The 18,200-nt window shown below is 40.7% G+C and overlaps 1 protein-coding gene across 1 annotated transcript in view; it reads right to left on the bottom strand.

Moving 5' to 3' along the window:
• LOC128824656 (septin-2) overlaps window positions 1-16,144 on the bottom strand; it is a 61,450-nt gene extending 45,306 nt beyond the window's left edge. Inside the window, exons 1-5 of the mRNA XM_054006419.1 lie at window positions 16,042-16,144; window positions 7,222-7,273; window positions 4,921-5,020; window positions 2,498-2,584; window positions 1,662-1,785 (exon numbers count right to left, since the gene is read on the bottom strand). Of these exons, the coding sequence (XP_053862394.1) occupies window positions 1,662-1,785; window positions 2,498-2,584; window positions 4,921-5,020; window positions 7,222-7,248 (338 nt within the window). The 5' untranslated portion in view covers window positions 7,249-7,273; window positions 16,042-16,144. The remainder of the gene's footprint in view (window positions 1-1,661; window positions 1,786-2,497; window positions 2,585-4,920; window positions 5,021-7,221; window positions 7,274-16,041) is intronic.
• Between the last annotated feature and the right edge of the window lie 2,056 nt (window positions 16,145-18,200).

Here is an 18,200-nt window from a genome sequence, read left to right as displayed (position 1 = left end):
AAAAACAGTTATTCAGAAGTCTCTGTTTTGATTAGTTTAACAACATAGACTGAAGACAAGGAAGCTGAAGATACAATTGCCACCACACTTTTGACCTTTCATCCAGAGTATTTCAAGCACATGTAAGAGACATGGTAAAAGAAGCTAATCACTCCCATTTCAGAGTGGTCTTCTTGCAAAGCATTCCACAGACAGAAAAAAATACACCAGTTTGCCAACTATATTCTTCACCATTATCTCAAATTTTGTCACATGTACACCACCACAAGATTTTGAAATGTGGTGTTTGTTAATTGTAGTTATATCAGCTGTTTATCTCCTTCACAAAAGCTTGATTTTATGACTATTTATTTCCAGTGGCATAATATGCAAATATGTCATCTACTTATTAAATTTTTTTTTTCCTCTGTTCAATGCGGCTTCGTTACAATGAAAATGAATAGCCAAGAGAAATGAGTTTTACCAGGGGTTCTTAGCCTCCAATTGTATAGGATGTATAAATAATCTAGACTTCCCATTGGCATGCCGCTCACCAGTGCCAGTATATTCCATTTTCATTTAAAATCCAGCTACCACAGGGGTAGTTTTCCTTCTTTAAAAATAGGATGGAGCTATCCTTCCTTTCTTAATCAAAATGCGTAAGTAGGGCCCTACCAAATTCACGGCCATGAAAAACGCGTCACGGACCATGAAATCTGGTCTCCCCCCGTGAACTCTGGTCTTGTGTGTGCTTTTACCTTATACTATTCAGATTTCATAGGGGAGACCAGCATTTCTCAAATTGGGGGTCCTGACCAAAAAGGAGTTGCAGGGGGGTCACAAGGGTATTTTAGGGGGTTGTAGTATTGCCGCCCTTACTTCTGTGCTGCCTTCAGATCTGGGCAGCTAGAGAGCAGAGCTGGACTCCCAGCCAGCGGCCACCGAAGGCAGAACTGCCACAAGCCACAGCGCAGAAGTAAGGATGGCATGGTATGGTATTCCCACCCTTACTTCTGTGCTGCTGCTTTCAATGCAAGGAGCCCTTGGCCCTCCCTCTACAACCCCCCCACATTTGTCACCTTTCTCCTGTCCCTCCATTCCCACACTTCAGATTCTGTATTTGTCAAACATCGGAGAAACTATTTGGAAGAAAAAACAACGAGGAGTCCTTGTGGCACCTTAGGGACTAACAAATTTATTTGGGCATAAGCTTTCGTGGGCTAGAACCCACTTCATCAGATGCATGAAGTGGGTTCTAGCCCAAGAAAGCTTATGCCCAAATAAATCTGTTAGTCTTTAAGGTGCGACAAGGACTCCTCGTTGTTTTTATTTGGAAGAAGATTACTATGAAAAAGAACAAAGTATGAGAACTCTACGGACTATTTTTATAAATGTTTGCTTTCCAGATAAATATGGACAGGGGTAGGACGACACTCTACTGTGATCCCAAGATAACAATACATTGCTATTAAAAAAAAAATAATAACGAAGTGGTTGCTTCCCCTTTGCATGTCACAAAATACAGGAACAGTACACAATGTTCTCCGAAGACCACTCCCATCCACTGAATCACCAAAGTACATATAAAAAAGGAGAGAACAACACTAGGATTAACAAATACATATAACATCATAAGCAGAGATAGATTTAAAGATTCATCCTAGTGGCTAAAACAGACATACCAGTCCTGGCTGTTAATGGCATCGCCATATCCTGGTGTATCAACTACTGTTAAACGTAGTTTCACCCCTCGCTCCTCAATCTCTACTGTAGAAGCTTCGATTTGGACTGTTCTCTCTATTTTCTCTATAATAAAATAATGTTTTAAACATTAGTATTTCTCTTGTCCAACCCCACAGATGCCCATGTACCAGATTGGTTACAACACACTTTAAATAAGTTACACCTCCACCACTATGTAATGCAGAATCCTTCAGAAAAACATGTCAAATAAACTAATACAAGTATAAGCACAATCTATGATTAACAAATACCCAGAATATAACGAGTGGAGAAACAGTAGTATGTCACATGTAATGATGCTGTGATGATCATTTTTTAATGTATTATTTTGTTAACTTTCAGAAGTGTGCTAGGTTCTTTACCGACAGGGAGTTCCTAATCCTAAAGAATTTATAATGTAGATTTTACACATGACCACTGCACGGTAACAATCAACTGGAGGAAGTGGGGATTACAGTAAGGTCACAAGTTCAGTTTAGGCATATAGAAATCTTATGGAGCTTGGGGGGTGGGGTTTATACTCATTGGAGTAACAGCAGAAGTGAGTTTGTAGGAGGAAGACATCAAACCTTAACTTATGAGAACAGAGGGGCTTAACCAACAGTGATTGGGAGTGCTGTTCCATGCATCAATGGCATGGAAGAAAAATGAATGGCTGAAGTCATTGTCAGAATGGAGGAATAATGGTGTGGAGGATGTGAAAGGAAACGAGGTTGGAGGTGTGTGCTTGGACTGAATGATGTAGGGCCTTAAATAAGAACACAGTCAAATTTACCTGCAGCTCCAGGAATGTAACGTTCTGGATAAAGATCAGTCAGGAATAAACTGTTAATTAAGGTGGATTTTCCCAAACCAGATTCTCCTGCAAACAAAATCATTCAAGTAATTAAATACCTTCATCTTCCTTAGCAGCCTCCCTGTAACCCCACAAACCTATGTAGTGGAGTAAAAATAATTTGTTCAGCCAGGGTCCACCCTATCTTTTAAGATAAAAATATCAGAGGCTCGGCTAAGCAATGCTAAAGAAAACAGAAAAAACAAATCTTTGGTGCTTGCTTACATATATGAATGCATGAAAATTCTAAACGTAATCTATTAGATTTAACAGTGCAAGCAAAAAGGTCACAACTGCAAAGTTCACATATATACAAATACCCACTTTACACCACAGTACTTCCAAGTCTTGAATTAAAACAGTTGCAAAGTATTCAAACCTTTTCTCTTTTACTTATGAAATCAGAAGCCATAACATTTGAGTTCACTTTTTGTAAATTTTGAGGTTTGCTTAAGCTAGAGATGCAAATCAGAACTTTATTTTTTAAACCGCTGTAGCACGTCAATGTAGACACTACATTACGCTGATGGGAGTGGTTCGCCTGTCAGCGTAGGTAATCCACCTCCCAAAGAGGTGGTAGCTAGGTCAATGTAAGAATTCTTCCATCATCCTAACACTGTCTACACCGAGGATTAGGTTGGCTTAACTACACCACTCAGGGGAGGAGACGGGATTTTTCAACCCTTGAGCCACGTAGCTAAGACAACTGAATTTTGAGTGTAGACCAAGCCCAGGTTAAGCACAACTGGCAAAAATCTTTAGCATCCTTGCATTCAGACTACATTTTTTCTACATAGCAAAAACTAAAGCAGGGATCAGCAACCTTTGGCACACAGTCCGCCAGGGTAAGCACCCTGGTGGGCCGGGCCAGTTTGTTTACCTGCCGCGTCCGCAGGTTCGGCCGATCGCAGCTCCCACTGGCCGCAGTTCGCCGCTCCAGGCCAATGGGGGGCCGCGTGCCAAAGGTTGCCAATCCCTGAACTAAAGAAAGCAAGAGCGAATCTTTTAATCTTCACTTAGAAAGTTTTATAATTCTAAAAGTTTACAATCACTTTAACTTACCTGAAACACCCTTAAACTAGCATGTGGTATTTACAAGTTCATCTTTGCTACATAATTTGTTTCAGGAAGCTAAACTGATCTGCAATGATCACGTATATTATATGCCAGTAAACATTTAATATTTAAGAAAAAGAAAACCCTAATATAAGCTGTCTACGCTACTGGTGATGTTGCTACCTAGTTTTAGATGGGCAACTTTTGTATTTGTCATCAAGAACTACAAGACATAAGTAGTTCTACAGTGATCAACAACCACAAGTAGGAGACAACTGCTGAAACTAATTTCTTGTATAATCTTTGGTCAATGCTACAGCTGTCAGCACACAGGCTGTTTAAGACGTTACATATGGTTCTTCGTGATAAAGATGCGATTTCCTTTCTCCTACTAATTTCTCAATAATATGTAATATTAAGGCAAGTATCTCAAAAAGCTTCTTAACAAAAGGAGGGTAATTTGGGTTTTATAAAAGCAATTGTAGGGTTTTTGCTTAACTAAAAGGTGAAAATACCAATATAACTCAACAAGCCAATTACTTTGCACTTAAAAGTTCCTTCCGGTTAGACAACACCAATTTCATATGGGGAAATTTAATCAGAGACATTACCCTTAACGTCACACAGTGAGTCAGCGCGGAAACAGTAGAAGAGCTAGGAATAGAATCCCCATTTCATCAGCGAGACACCACTGTGCACGCATTTTCAGACAGGGAAACAGGTCAAAGCGCAGTTAAGTCACTACCTCTAACGTCAGACAATGAGTTGGGGGTAGAAACACTAGAAGAGGCAGGAATAGAAACCTGAACCCTTGGCTCTGAGCCATGCTCTAACCACTAGAGAATGCTCCCTCTAAACAACTTCACAAAATAGGCAGGATTTAATTTGATAGAATACACTAGTTTGTCTTTGTTCTTCAGTACACCAAATACAATAGCTAATTAAGAACAGGTGCATACTTAGGGCTTGTCTAAATGAACAGTTAGTGCACAGCAAGCTGGGGTGTAAATCTACCCCCACACTATCTTGCCACATGTTAAGTGTCAGTGTGGACCCTGCTGACTGGTTCTAGCAGTTCCTTAGTGTGCTCTGATCTACCCGGCTTTGAAACAGGAGTAAATCAAAGCACACCAAGAAACTGTTAGTACGAGTCGGCAGGGTCCACATGGCCACTTAGTGAGTGGCAAGCTTTACTGTGAGGTAGATTTACACCTCAGCTTGCGGCAAACAAGATGTTGCTGTAGACAAGCCCCTAATGTGCAAGACAAAATATTTTAACACTCAAGCAATTAAAGAAAACCACCTACCAACCACCATTAGAGTGAATTCAAAGCCCTTCTTTACAGACTTCCTGTGGACCTGGTTGGGCAGATTAGCAAATCCCACATAGCCTGCTGAGTCAGAAAACTGGAAAGAAAAACAAAATTGAATACAAGTGAAGTAAAACAAGTAAAAATATACAAATAAACTGCACAAAGAAAGATAGAGAATCCACCAGTTACCTGGCAGCATAGCAAGACAGCCCTGGGAAAACTCATCCCAACCCTTCTTCCCCAAGCAGTCTTTGAGAGAAGTAAAGATTCCATAGGTACTGCGGAACATACTTGAGCTAAAGGCTCTTCTTGGACAACATTGACCGTACGCCCGCAAGAAAACGTTGCCATTAACAGAAGACCACAATCAGCGGCGCCAACTTTCTCCGGTGCCGGTGGGTGCCCGCGCCTCCCTGCCCCAACTCTGCCCCCATTCCAACCCCATCCCCAAAGTCCCCGCCCTAACTCCACCCCCTCCCTGACCCTATTGGATACCTTCCCCAAATCCCGGCCCCGTCTCTTCCCCCAGCGCGCGGCGTTCCCCCTCCTCCCCCCTCCCTGCCCCGCGAATCAGCGTGTCGCGGCGCAAGGGCTGGGAGGGAGAAGAAGCAGGACGTGGCAGCAGGGGGGCAGGGCGGGGCCACAGGGAGCTGCCGGTGGGTGCTCAGCACCCACCAATTTTTTTCGTGGGTGCTCCGGGGCCGGAGCACCCACGGAGTCGGCAACTATGACCACAAAAAGCAACAGATAGCCCTGTTTGTGACTGTGAATGGGCTTGCCTGCCCTCATGCACCCCCTGCTGGCCAAGCATGGCTCTGCTAAGGCCTACTTCAGTATCCCCTTCACTTCAAGCCCCTTTAAAAACCCACAGTGCCCAGATATTCAAAACATTCCCTTTCTGGGATCCAGTGTACTAGGTCCCGAACAAAGTCAATCAAAATAGACCTCCAATCTATAAAATCTTCATCCTAGTTTCAGCTGGGCCCAGACCCTTCTTCCTGAGGGTTAGTCCTCCCTTTAAAGTTCATTTCTTTCACCCCAGTCCCAAACTGGGCACAGCCCTTCCTACCTGAGGGTCTGTCTTCCTGATTTCCCAGCATCTCTTGCCTGGAGTTTTTTGTTTTCTCCATAGGCCCTCCCCCTTCTGACTCGAAAGCCCCCGAAGAGCCCATAATTCCCCACAATGCCTACAAGCATCTGCCAAATCAACCAGCAGCTGTCTCACCCTGTATAAGGCTCGGGTACCTGCCCTTAAGCTCAATTTCGCAGCAGGCAATCAGCTCAAGTACATTGGACCCTGCTCCTTTTTTTTTTGCAGGAGCAATCACTGTGGCAATGACAGAGTTAAAGCTGACTTTTTCAGTGAGGTACGTTAAAAAGTTAATGAAAGATTTAAATCACAAGCAATCTTAAAATCACTGACATTTACAAATTGAAAAGATATTAGAAATAGGTTCTCCTGATATAAGCTAAATATAGTGAATTTCAGCACCTAAGAATGCCTGTGTATGCATGCAGAGGAAAAACACTTCTGTAAATACGTGTAGAAACACAAGCACACTCAGTAGTAATGCTCAGAGTATGAATTTATCATCACCCCACAAGATGCAACTACGGTCACATAAGTGAACAAGTTAGTAATATAGTTGAACATAAAGTTCCGAAATTCACAGTGCTAAACCTTTGAAACAAAAGTAAGAGATAGAAATGTACCTGAAAACGTATCTGATAGATTTGGGCCTTAAAAATGGCAGTCCACTTCACCATGTTATAAACTGACCCAATATCTATTATAGGCCTAAACAAGAATTTCAGCCACTTGAAGTCTGGGTCCTCTGAGCTTATTGATTGCAACAAATTTTTATTCAAGACAGACACAGGAGTTTAACATGAAAGATAGATTTTTAATAAAATGATACACTGCGAATACTCCTGAACTAAAATCACTCATCAAAGGGCAGTTATTTTACTTGCAGACAAGCCTTTTACAACTCACCCAGATGGGAAAATCTTAAATTGTAACTTATACCCAATTAAGAATTTTGCATGAAGTTCAGACATCAGTCCCTCTGCATAAATACAAGAATACCAGATAAAGGAAGTCTGGCTAATCTATTGAAACTATATTACTAGGGTTACATACAAGTTCATTTTTCAGTAAAAGTCAAATTTAAGAAATATATTTGAGCTAATAAATTTAGTCGGAATGTTTAACTACTTCAGTGAAAACATGAGTATTTTCAAAAGTTCAACAGAATTATATACCACATTTGTATTACGCAAGCATCTCTTTACCTTTACTTTTTCACCTGACTGAGACATGTTCCGTCACTGCAAGTTTCAGAACCTAGAAAACAAGACCTCTGTTAGCAGTACTATAGATAAGATTCATCCCAAGTTTAAGCACATGACCAAGAATGGATACCCATCACATATTTATTATAATATGCCAAAGGGAAATTAACATGGTTTTCCTCAACGTACAGTGAGCAGTCTAGTAATGAATTATTCTGCATTTGATTCTGTAGATTTAGTCAGTTAGTAGCTGCAATAAGTTTACTAAGTGAAACTATTCAAATAACGGGGTTAAAGTAATCACAAAACAAAATCGTTCACTTTAAATGTTATAAATAAGCAATTGTAAATTAAGATTTTTAACACACTCATTTTTTAAACCTAGTTAATTAGAACCCTGTATCCTTACATTACTTTTGCTTCTTTAAATAGGGGACAGATGCATCTTACTGAATCCGAGGATGTACAGTGCCAGTGATGTAATTTTTAGTTTGTTTTGGTTCAACAGTTTGCTAATAATGCCTTGACACTCCCATATACTTTCCCTCCTTACCCTGCCATGAATCATTTCCTCCCCTTTTTCTTCTCACAGCTGAAAAATGCCTTCCCCACCTCACAGGAGTAGTTTACATATAGCCAAATGGATTTTAGTGAACCTTCCATTACAAAATTCCCAAACTTCTCCTATGTGCTCTCAGATGAGACGTTTCTCCAGAAAACCAAAATACCCACAGACTTTGAGGGTGACAGAAGTGACTGAAATGTATTCTAAATGTAAATGTCATCTCTAAACACTAACAACACACTGAATGTGAGAGAAGCCTGGCATTTGGCTAATACCCACTGGAAATGAAAATTCATCACAATGTTAACGCATATGTCAAAAGTATCTGCATTTCAACACCAGTTAGCTATCTGGAAGAGCTATATATTTCGGTAGCCTCACACATCTCCACATTTGAAAAATACTAGCTGTGCTATATAGACTAACGGTCCATTTTATTCAGAACAGCTACATAACACTGAAAGGAAATGGAGAAGGGGAAGGAATACTTCACAGCTCGACTTGTTGACAACACAGCTCTTGGCTGAGAAAGGGGGGAAGTGACCTATGCAGACACCTGTGCACTCAGAAAACAGATGCTTCCCTGTTGCTTAGCAGTAGCCACTCTAGCCAGCAGGATGTGGCACAAGTATTAAATGCAACTGCTCAGCCAAATCCTAGTATAAAAACTTGGTCATTTAGCTCTGCAAATACAAAGTAGGTAAACTCCAAGTTAACAGTAATTGCAACTTGGAGTTTAGAGGAAAATGTATTCACAACCAGTGTAGTTTTTAGTTTGACCAGAAGTTTCAAATTCCCTGCTGGCTGCATACTAAACTGTAGACAAGGTTAACTCAGCGTCTTCCCTCCTCCGCCAACTTCCTTATGTATCCAGTTCCTTTGTCTGGCGCAGCCATTGGTTAAGAAATATTAGTCTTGTTTCTGTGACTCTTCTGAGTGTCTCTAACTAGGCATTCCCCACATTGTGATTCCCAAGTTGGTTTAAGTATGATTTTGTAGCAGTGGAGTTTGTTTTTATGACCCAAAACACAAGGAGTTGGGTTTCCAGCCAGCCAATATTATGGATCCGCAAAGATGGCATAGATAAAGATTTCATTCCCTAGTCACAACTTAACCTACCAATGCAACTCACTGCTTGCCCAAGTTTTGTTTCTATATTTGGAAATAAATTTTTTAATTTAAATTTTTTAATTAATGGAGATATCCTATCTCCTAGAACTGGAAGGGACCTTGAAAGGTCATTGAGTCCAGCCCCCTGCCTTCACTAGCAGGACCAAGTACTGATTTTTGCCCCAGATCCCTAAGTGGCCTCAAGGATTGAACTCACAACCCTGGGTTTAGCAGGCCAATGCTCAAATCACTGAGCTATCCCTCCTCCCCGAAATGTCTGTTGTCACCTTTCCCTAGAAACTAACAACGTAATTCATAATGAAAGAGCACTAGAACACCACCACTGTTACAAGTGACATTTTAGTACTAGTCAAAATTACTAGGTTGGAAAACAGATGAGCTAAAATTATTAAGCTCCACTGCATGTGTACATCTGGCTCACAGAAACTAGCTTCTCACAGAACAAGGTTTACAATAAATAATAATCTTCTTAAAGAAGAGAACACGGTGGCATTTTTCTTTTTCTGCCTTTCCCCAATCCTCTGAAATTTTAACTCTCTACACAGGGAGTCTGGATGTCTCCGGGGATTGGTAATAGGACAGTGAGCGTATTACCTCTTGGTTGTCAGTTCAAACCCCACCTAACTTTATAGTGACTGAAGGCTCAGGAAGAATGACACTACAGTAGAACCTCAGAGTTACGAACTGACCAATCAACAACACACCTCATTTGGAACCAGAAGTACACAATCAGGCAGCAGCAGAGACAAGAAATAAAGAAAATACAGTACACTGCTGTGTTAAATGTAAACTACTAAAAAAAGGGAAAGTTTTTAAAAAAGATTTGACAAGGCAAGGATACTGTTTCTGTACTTGTTTCATTTAAATTAAGATGGTTAAAAGCACCATTTTTCTTCTGCACAGTAAAGTTTCAAAGCTGTATTAAGTCAATGTTCAGTTGTAAACTTTTGAAGGAACAACCATAACGTTTTGTTCAAAGTTAGGAACAACCTCTACTACCGAGGTATTCGTAACTGAGGTTATACTGTACGTGAATTGAGTTGGTGGTTTCAGTTCCATTCTTAGGGGCCAAACACCCATGTCTCAAAAGCTAGCTAAGTAGAAGTCTAAGCAGAGAAGTCTGGGCTGAATAGGAATGAAGACAGAACACCCTCTATCCCTTCACACTTTGAAATGATCGCTCCAGATAACGACTGACTCTGAGGTCTACTATACTCTACCTAACTGTACATTAAAAACAATCTCTGGGGCTGTTGAATAGGCAAGCCCCTTTCACCCACACTAAAATTCCCTTAATTACTTTTTAAGTTTTAATCTGGAGATACCCATGTCAGTCACTGCAGTTCATAAACAGTACATTGTATACTTCTGAGTGAATATTCCTATAGCTAACAATTTTTGTTCCCATTTACACTGAAGACAATTCTTGTAATACCCGGTAAGCACAATTTCCCAAAAGAAGTGCTGCAGTTCTGAAGCAAAGCTACCTTAGCTATTCAAATTACTGATATGTTTGTACTTTCCATTAGATCCTATTATACGACTAACATTTGCCTTGCACCCTACTCTGATCAAAAGTTCATAATATCCAAGGCTGTGAAAGAGCAACTGCTGATCACATCTTAAGAGTTTGCTTAACAGTCTTGGTAACACTAGTATCTAGTTAGTTACTTTGTCTAGTATTTTGCTACACTAGCATATGAAAGGAGGAATAATAAAACAAGTTCTATTCCTTATCACATGTGTAATTCTTCAACAATGGTTTATCATGGTTTATATTATGCAACATAAGATGAATACTTTTGCAATGAAGAATGTTTCATGAACAATTTGGATTCCAGTTATAAACCAATGACTTTACAAAACTTATTAAAGCCAAGTGATTTAAAGGAATCCCTTAATATGCCCACAAAATAACTTTAAAGTTGTTTGCTTTTGGGTAATTTGTTTCATATGACTAACATATTAAAGGTCCCTAACATTCTATCCACATTGCCACTGAGGTATTGTCATTTAAAATACTATTTTACCATATTAAAAAAAAAAATCACTCCAGACATATTTCTAGGAAATTATTACTCTACAAAGGTTAAAGTAATTTCAGCTTTTGACCTTGTGGATCATAACATTGCCTGAATGGTATGGTCATCTAGAAATTAATTCAATCCAATGACAATTAGCTGAACATCAATAGGCTTTCAGAAATATTATTGGTCCCTTTGCCCCATTACTGCAAAGCAAAACTAAAAAGAAGCCAGTTTAAAACTGTTTGAACATTAAGTTAATAGTAACAAAAACTAGAGAGAAGAATGGATTAGGAGAAAGTTTTTCATGTTTCTTTATAGCACCAAATCACAGTAGTACTGAAGCACTGTGTCAGAGTAGATTAGTTATCAAGACGGGACAGACTGTAATAGTAATGACTAACAAACTACTATTATCTGCATGCATTCAACTGAGTCACACAATAAAATATGACGAAAAGTTTGATCAAGTGGGAAACCATGCCATGTATAGAAACACTACAGTATGAACTTTCACCAACACTTGGTAATAAAATTAGTGAAAATAATTGTAATTCAAAGCAAACAGATCGTATTATGGCAGAAGGCATACAAAGACCCACCTCAAGTGTCAGAAGACAAGTAAAGCAACAAGTACAAAATGCTTCACACAATGAAGGAAATTATAAAGATAAGTACACTCGAATTAATAAGACACATTAAGCAGTCAAACTAACTCCTGCTTTTACATTTTTTACCCTTCTAGCACAACAGAAATTTAAAACAATTTAATTTCATTTACAAGGTTTCATTTTACAAATGTAAGATGGGCTTTTGAAAGTAATTTTCTCTGTGCATAGGTATATTGAGCTATATTACATAAATAAGTGTACTTTCGCTCAGCAAGTATGCTTTCTGAACTGCATGTTCTGTACTAATGCATATTTCCGATCTCACAGGAATCCCATCTTAAACAGTTCTCTGTGCTAGAGTCCAAGGACCAGACAAATACTAATTTCAGTTACAGCCTGTACTTGTGCAAACACAGACGCCACAAGCATGTCACCCTACCATCTTCTACCATGAAAAAAACCATCCAGTGAGGCAGAGAGGAAGGAAACCAGGTCATTTCCTTTGTTCCTTTCAGGATGTAAGAAGTAAACTGTTACCAATAGGCAGTATGGGATTTTCCTAATGGTAACGAGAAAAAAAATGCTATGGAAAATTTACAAGGAAGGCTTCTATACAGGATTATAAATAATATTTTAAACAATTCTTGAGTGACAGCAATAACCAATTTTTTATACAGATCCAGGAGACTGTGCAAGGATTCTGCTTGTCTGAAATCAATACTTAAAATTATATGCGGTCCCGTTGGTAATTTAAGAAGGAACCACAGGAGAAGTGAAAACTGTGGTAGGGGTGTGTATGCTGGACTTGGTCTTATCAGCACTATGTGATCACATATGCTCCCAATCTTCAAGAGTGTGGACCACCAGTAAGCCAACAAGAACATTTGAACTAAATACCGCAGAATGATTTCTCTGTTATCATAATGGCCTGTGACAAATGAAGTCCAATCCAGCTTCTCAAGCATGTCATAAGGAAGACTAACATAAAACTGTTTAGAACACTTCTTCCATACCAAGAAATATGGGAGTCTGGTGGAGAAGAGGATTACATTCTTCTCCAGACATACTCTTAAGATGGGTAAGGTGGGGGAGTATCAAAGTACAGAGAATTTTTAATTCTAGGCCAATCCTAGTAGGGGAAGGCAATAGCTGCCTCCATAGCAAAAGGCCGGCTATGCTGCTGATTTATTCAGAACGGAAATAGCTGTCACTGATTGAACGTGTAAAATAACATTTTTCATGGCTCAGAGTAATGCAGAAGTGCATTGACTTCCTTCTCTCCAGAAACTAAGCAAGTCACTTCTATCAACCTAGAATGCAGGGATTTAACCGTTGTTTCCAAAAACAAACCTGCTACTGCTACAGCATTGGCAGGCAGGCCAAGTCAAGATAAATCAACAGTTTAATACCTTGTCAAGTATCAGGGGGTAGCCGTGTTAGTCTGTATCTACAAAAACAACAAGGAGTCTGGTGGCACCTTAAAGACTAACAGATTTATTTGGGCATAAGCTTTCGTGAGTAAAAACCTCACTTCTTCGGATGCATAAAAAAGCTTATGCCCAAATAAATCTGTTAGTCTTTAAGGTGCCACCAGACTCCTTGTAGTTTAATACCTTGTATTCAGTGTTATCAACCTTTTTGATATAATTTTATGGCTTCTATTATTTAACAGAGGAAATGCAATATCCTTAATTTACTTTCTCATTTATAAAAAAGGCTTATGTGTACACACATACACATTTTAGATGCAGATCAGTTTAAATAAAAATATCAGTTAGTTCAAGATCTCATAGGTACTGTACTGGAACATAAGGAAATAAGGAAAGATGGGCCAAATAGGATGAAGAGATTTAAAAACTCATTGATATAATTTATAAAAACAGTGTATACATACTGTAATTCAATCTATAAAGCTTCACTGTTGCTCTAGTCCCTTATCTACTGTACTTATCACCCTCATTACTTCAGAAATTTGTAACATCAACAATTCTATTTACCGTTAAAGACAAAAAAGCTTTTAGTCAATAAATTTGTATTAAATATTAATGACTTGGAAAAGTTAATGAAGAAAGCTTAGATGTTTTTTGACTATTCAATTGACAGATACATCTTAGAAAGTGGATGTTTGTTCAGAAACCTTTCAACATATTTCACCAAGTTATTTTCAGTTGGGAAATAAGTTTCCCTTCTCCTCACACAATCTGCCTTACTTCACTTACACATAAATCACACCTCACACTCCAGCAACGATGCAATTCTGGTGTTACATTACAAAACACTGGTGAAAAGTTGTCATGGGTCTGGCATCTTTCCACAGTACCACAGAGGTGCTTAGTTCTCTCTTCTCTTTTCTGCAGGTATGAATTCCATTATATCACATAATGAAATATACTGCACTCACAGTGTGAAGTTAAAGTTGAGCAGTTTTATGTCCAAGGGCAATTTTTTTTTTAAATATTTTATTTCAACTAAACCCACCTAAAAAAATACTCTAAATTACAAACACATTGGATCAAAAAGCAGAAAGTTTAAAATTAGCAGAAAATTGACATTTTAACAGAGAGTATTGTTACTGTAGTATTTACATTGATTATGAATACCAGAAAACAATCTTGCCTGGGCTACACTAGAACAGAATGGGTTTGATCCTACCAATACTTACTAGCCATACCACTTATACAAGTAGCCATTTCACTGAAGCCAACAATATGACTTGCAGTTGACAAGTACTACACATGGCGGTAGGCATTTCCACTGCCAGGACCCATTTATTTATATGGTCACTATTCAACACTTTCTCCATGTGGATTTAAGACTAATAATTCCATTATATTAAAAATGTAAAGCTCTGATTTTTAGAACAGCATGTATAAATAATGTACGAACAAATCTAAAGTTCTGACCCTACCCATTTTTTTTTATTTTAAATCCAGCTTTATCTTCTCTTAATATTATTTGTACAGCACCAACAGTACTCTAGACACTTTCTTGTCATCATTTCAACATATAGTCATCGAGAAATAAGTCTAACAGAGCTGGTTATCTAACTCAAAGACAATGCATATTAGTCATTAATGTAGCAATCATGTTTCCTTCCTAAGCAAGCAACTACTGGTAACATTTTCAAAGAGTTATTGTATTGTGAAAACATATCTTAAAATGGTCTTGTAGAAGTTTGATCACTCATTTGTCAAAGAAAAATAATTATTGATTGAAAATAATGAATTATATTTTATTCATTATAAGTCATAATACAGGGCAGGTGAGCAGATACTGTGCATGGGCTGCTAAAGGTTAGTGACAATTCTGCAAGACAGCTTTAAAGGGGGTGGGGGAAAAAAGGCAAAAGACTACATTGTATTGTTCCATACAAGAGAATCTGCAGCCACAAAAATAAAAATGGTCTGAAAAGTAGTGCAAATATTAATTTAATTGACATGATACTGTTTAGATTCCCTCCTGTATGCTGAGATATAATCTAAGACATATAAAATAATTTAAAAACGCATGTATCATCAGCTACCAAATCAAGTACTGTGTCTTACTGTCCAGCTGTAGAATCTACATTTCAACTTCCACATCCCCATTTTCCCTTGATTCTAACCTCAGATTATGCTTGATGCTGCAATTTTGAAAGCATTTTAGGAATGCAAAATGGATTTGGAACTTCTTGGCTCCATCCACACCCAGCACTTCTGATTAAACTATGCAGTGCCAGCTGGGTCTTAGTCCCTTTCTAAAAAGATCTACCCGTTCCTTGTTTGTTTGTTTAAATGTATTTTGTATATCTGTAAAATAGTCTTCAATAAACAGATTACAAAAGAAGCCCTGCCATTTTCTGTGTTCCAGTCAGACACACACTCTCCCCCTGGAGCCTGCAACCTGCTTTGGATTTGTGACATTAAAAAGGCATCAGTGCTGCATACTTAATAATTAAATCTTATTAAATCACACAGTTAGAGTCCTAGACACGGCCCAAAACCCCAGAAAGGCTGGACGGGAGCTGTGGGGAGTGGGAGGGAGAGAGAAAGAGAAGGAATGATTACTGGAGAGTGTCTTTTACTCGCTTCAGACTCTCACACCCACCAGGGAGTCAGAGGGGAAGGCAGAGACGGGCTGCCAGATATGGGCTCTTTAAAGGCAGACATGCAGCCCTCGACATGCCCCTCCAGAGCAGGTACCCCAATGACAGACACCCCACCCAGGCACTGGAGCCAGCGCCAAGCGCAGGCCGCGCGGAGAGGCTCGGGGGGGGGGGGCGGGGAGAGGCGGCCTGATGCAGCGCCAGCAGCACGGACCCCGCAAGGGACCTGCCCAGCCCCCTACACACGGGGGGAGGGGAGGGCAGTCCGGGCCCGGACAGGGTGAACAGGGGCTCCGGCTGCAGAGACCCCTGACGGCGCGGAGGGAGGAGGCTCCGGCTGCAGAGACCCCCCCGCCCCCGGCAGCGGGCTGCACTCGGCTCCCCTCCTCTCTGCCCTGTGCTTACCTGGGCCCAACCCCCCGAGAGCCTTCGCCTCCTCCGCGCTCGCCCAGCTGCCAGGCCGCAATCCGGACCGGAACCGCCCCCTCCCTGCTCCTCCAGCATCCCACAAGGCATCGCGGTCGCTGGCCTCCAGGCCTCGCGTCTCTATGGTTCTGCCGTTCACGCGACGGGGAGGGAAGGGCGGTGCCAGGGACAGTGGAGACGGGGGCTAGAGTGTCTCTCTCCTGCCCGCCTCGACCCCCGGCCCGAGAGGCAGCAGGGGGAGGGGCCGCGGCGACGGCAGCGGTAGGGGGCGCAGGGTGGGGCCCGTCGGGGCAGAGCTGTGGGCCAGGCCGCTGGGCACAGTGACACATCGGGCAGCATGACACACCAGCATGTGGCGCGAGGACAGCAACATGACATCATGGTGATGTCATCGTGTGATGTCGTCGCCTCGCCACACAGTGCAGCGGTGACATCACGCCATGAGAGGACGAACGCAAACCTCAAGGTGGTTTTGGAGCCCATTGATAGCTTCTGGGCTCTGATCACTATGGCTGCTGCAAAAGGTTTTTAAATGGCGCTTTTCTGTTATTTGTGTTACCATCGCACCTAGGAGCTGCAGCCACAGACCAGGACCCCATTGTGCTCGGCGCTGTACAAACATAGAGCAAAAAGAGAATCCCTGCCCCCAAAGAGCTTACAACCTAAGGCCCTGATTGCAACAAGTTAGCTCATGTCTGCATTTCTTTATACGGCTAATGTAGGGCAACAACTATAATTTTGCATTCAGATGGTTAAGCCAGATAATTGCATCTGGAGTAGCAGAGTGTATTGCTCTGATACTTTTTTCGTATTTGTGAATTGGACCTTGAGTTGTTATATGTTCCATGGTCTTCTGGGTGACAGTGTCAGACTGGAGAGTCTTTAATTTCCATTTTTGCAGCAAGTATCCATATCTGCCATGGTTTGTGCAGCATGCAGATGCGTTTTAGGGTTGCCCATGGGTGGAAGATGGCAGCCTTCACGGGACCCACTCTGTTAAATGAGAATCACATCTAATACCTTCAACCCAGTGACCAAACATCGATCAATGATCTCTGGTCTTCAGAGCAACAACTCAAGCCACCATAATGGCCCTCTTCAGGGCCAAGTAACATGCCAGATAGATTCTGGAACAAGGCTCCTCCAACAAAACACTGAGGGATTTTCCCGGGCAAAGTGCAAGTATCTTGCAAACATTTTGAAGACACATAACATCGACATCCTTACGCTCCAAGAAACCCACATCTCCAATGACCAACAGGCTAGCCACTACCATATCCATGATTACAACCTCACGACTAGCCACCACTACCATCTGAATTATGGCCTAATCATATATGTGAAAAACACCATCACAGATTTCGATGTCTTCCCCCCAAGTGAAGTATCATAGGGACCTCGAGAGGTCATCTAGTCCAGTCTCCTGCACTCAAGGCAGGACTAAGTATTAACTAGACCATCCCTGACAGATGTTTGTCCAACCTGTTCTTAAAAATCCCCAATGATGGAAATTCCACAACCACCATAGGCAATTTATTCCAGTGCTTAACTACTCTGACAGTTAGGAAGTTTTTCCTAATGTCCAACATAAACCGCCCTTGCTGCAATTTAAGCACATTGCTTCTTGTCCTATCCTTAGAGGTTAAGAAAAACAATTTTTCTCCCTCCTCCTTGTAATAGCCTTTTATGTACTTGAAAACTGTTATCATGTCTCCTCTCAGTCTTCTCTTCTCCAGACTAAAATCCAATTTTTTCAATCTTCCCTCATAGGTTATGTTTTTAGACCTTTAATCATTTTTGTTGCTCTTCTCTAGACTTCTTCCAATTTGTCCATATCTTCCTGAAATGTGGCACCCAGAACTGAACACAATACTCCAGTTGAGGCCTAATCAGCACGGAGTGGAGCGGAAGAATTACTTCTCGTGTCTTGCTTACAATACTCCTGCTAATACATCCCAGAATAATGTTTGTTTGTTTGTTTTGCAACAGCATTACACTGTTGACTCATTTTTAGCTTGTGATCCACTATGACCCCCAGATCCCTTTCCGCAGTACTCCTTCCTAGGCAGTCATTTCCCATTGTGTATGTGTGCAAGAAGAAGCCACCTACACCACTGCCATCAGGATAGGAGAGTTGC

The sequence above is a fragment of the Malaclemys terrapin genome, chromosome 16, assembly GCF_027887155.1.
Source record: "Malaclemys terrapin pileata isolate rMalTer1 chromosome 16, rMalTer1.hap1, whole genome shotgun sequence".
Taxonomy (NCBI): Eukaryota; Metazoa; Chordata; order Testudines; family Emydidae; genus Malaclemys; species Malaclemys terrapin.
This window is presented reverse-complemented; position numbering and strand designations above follow the sequence as displayed.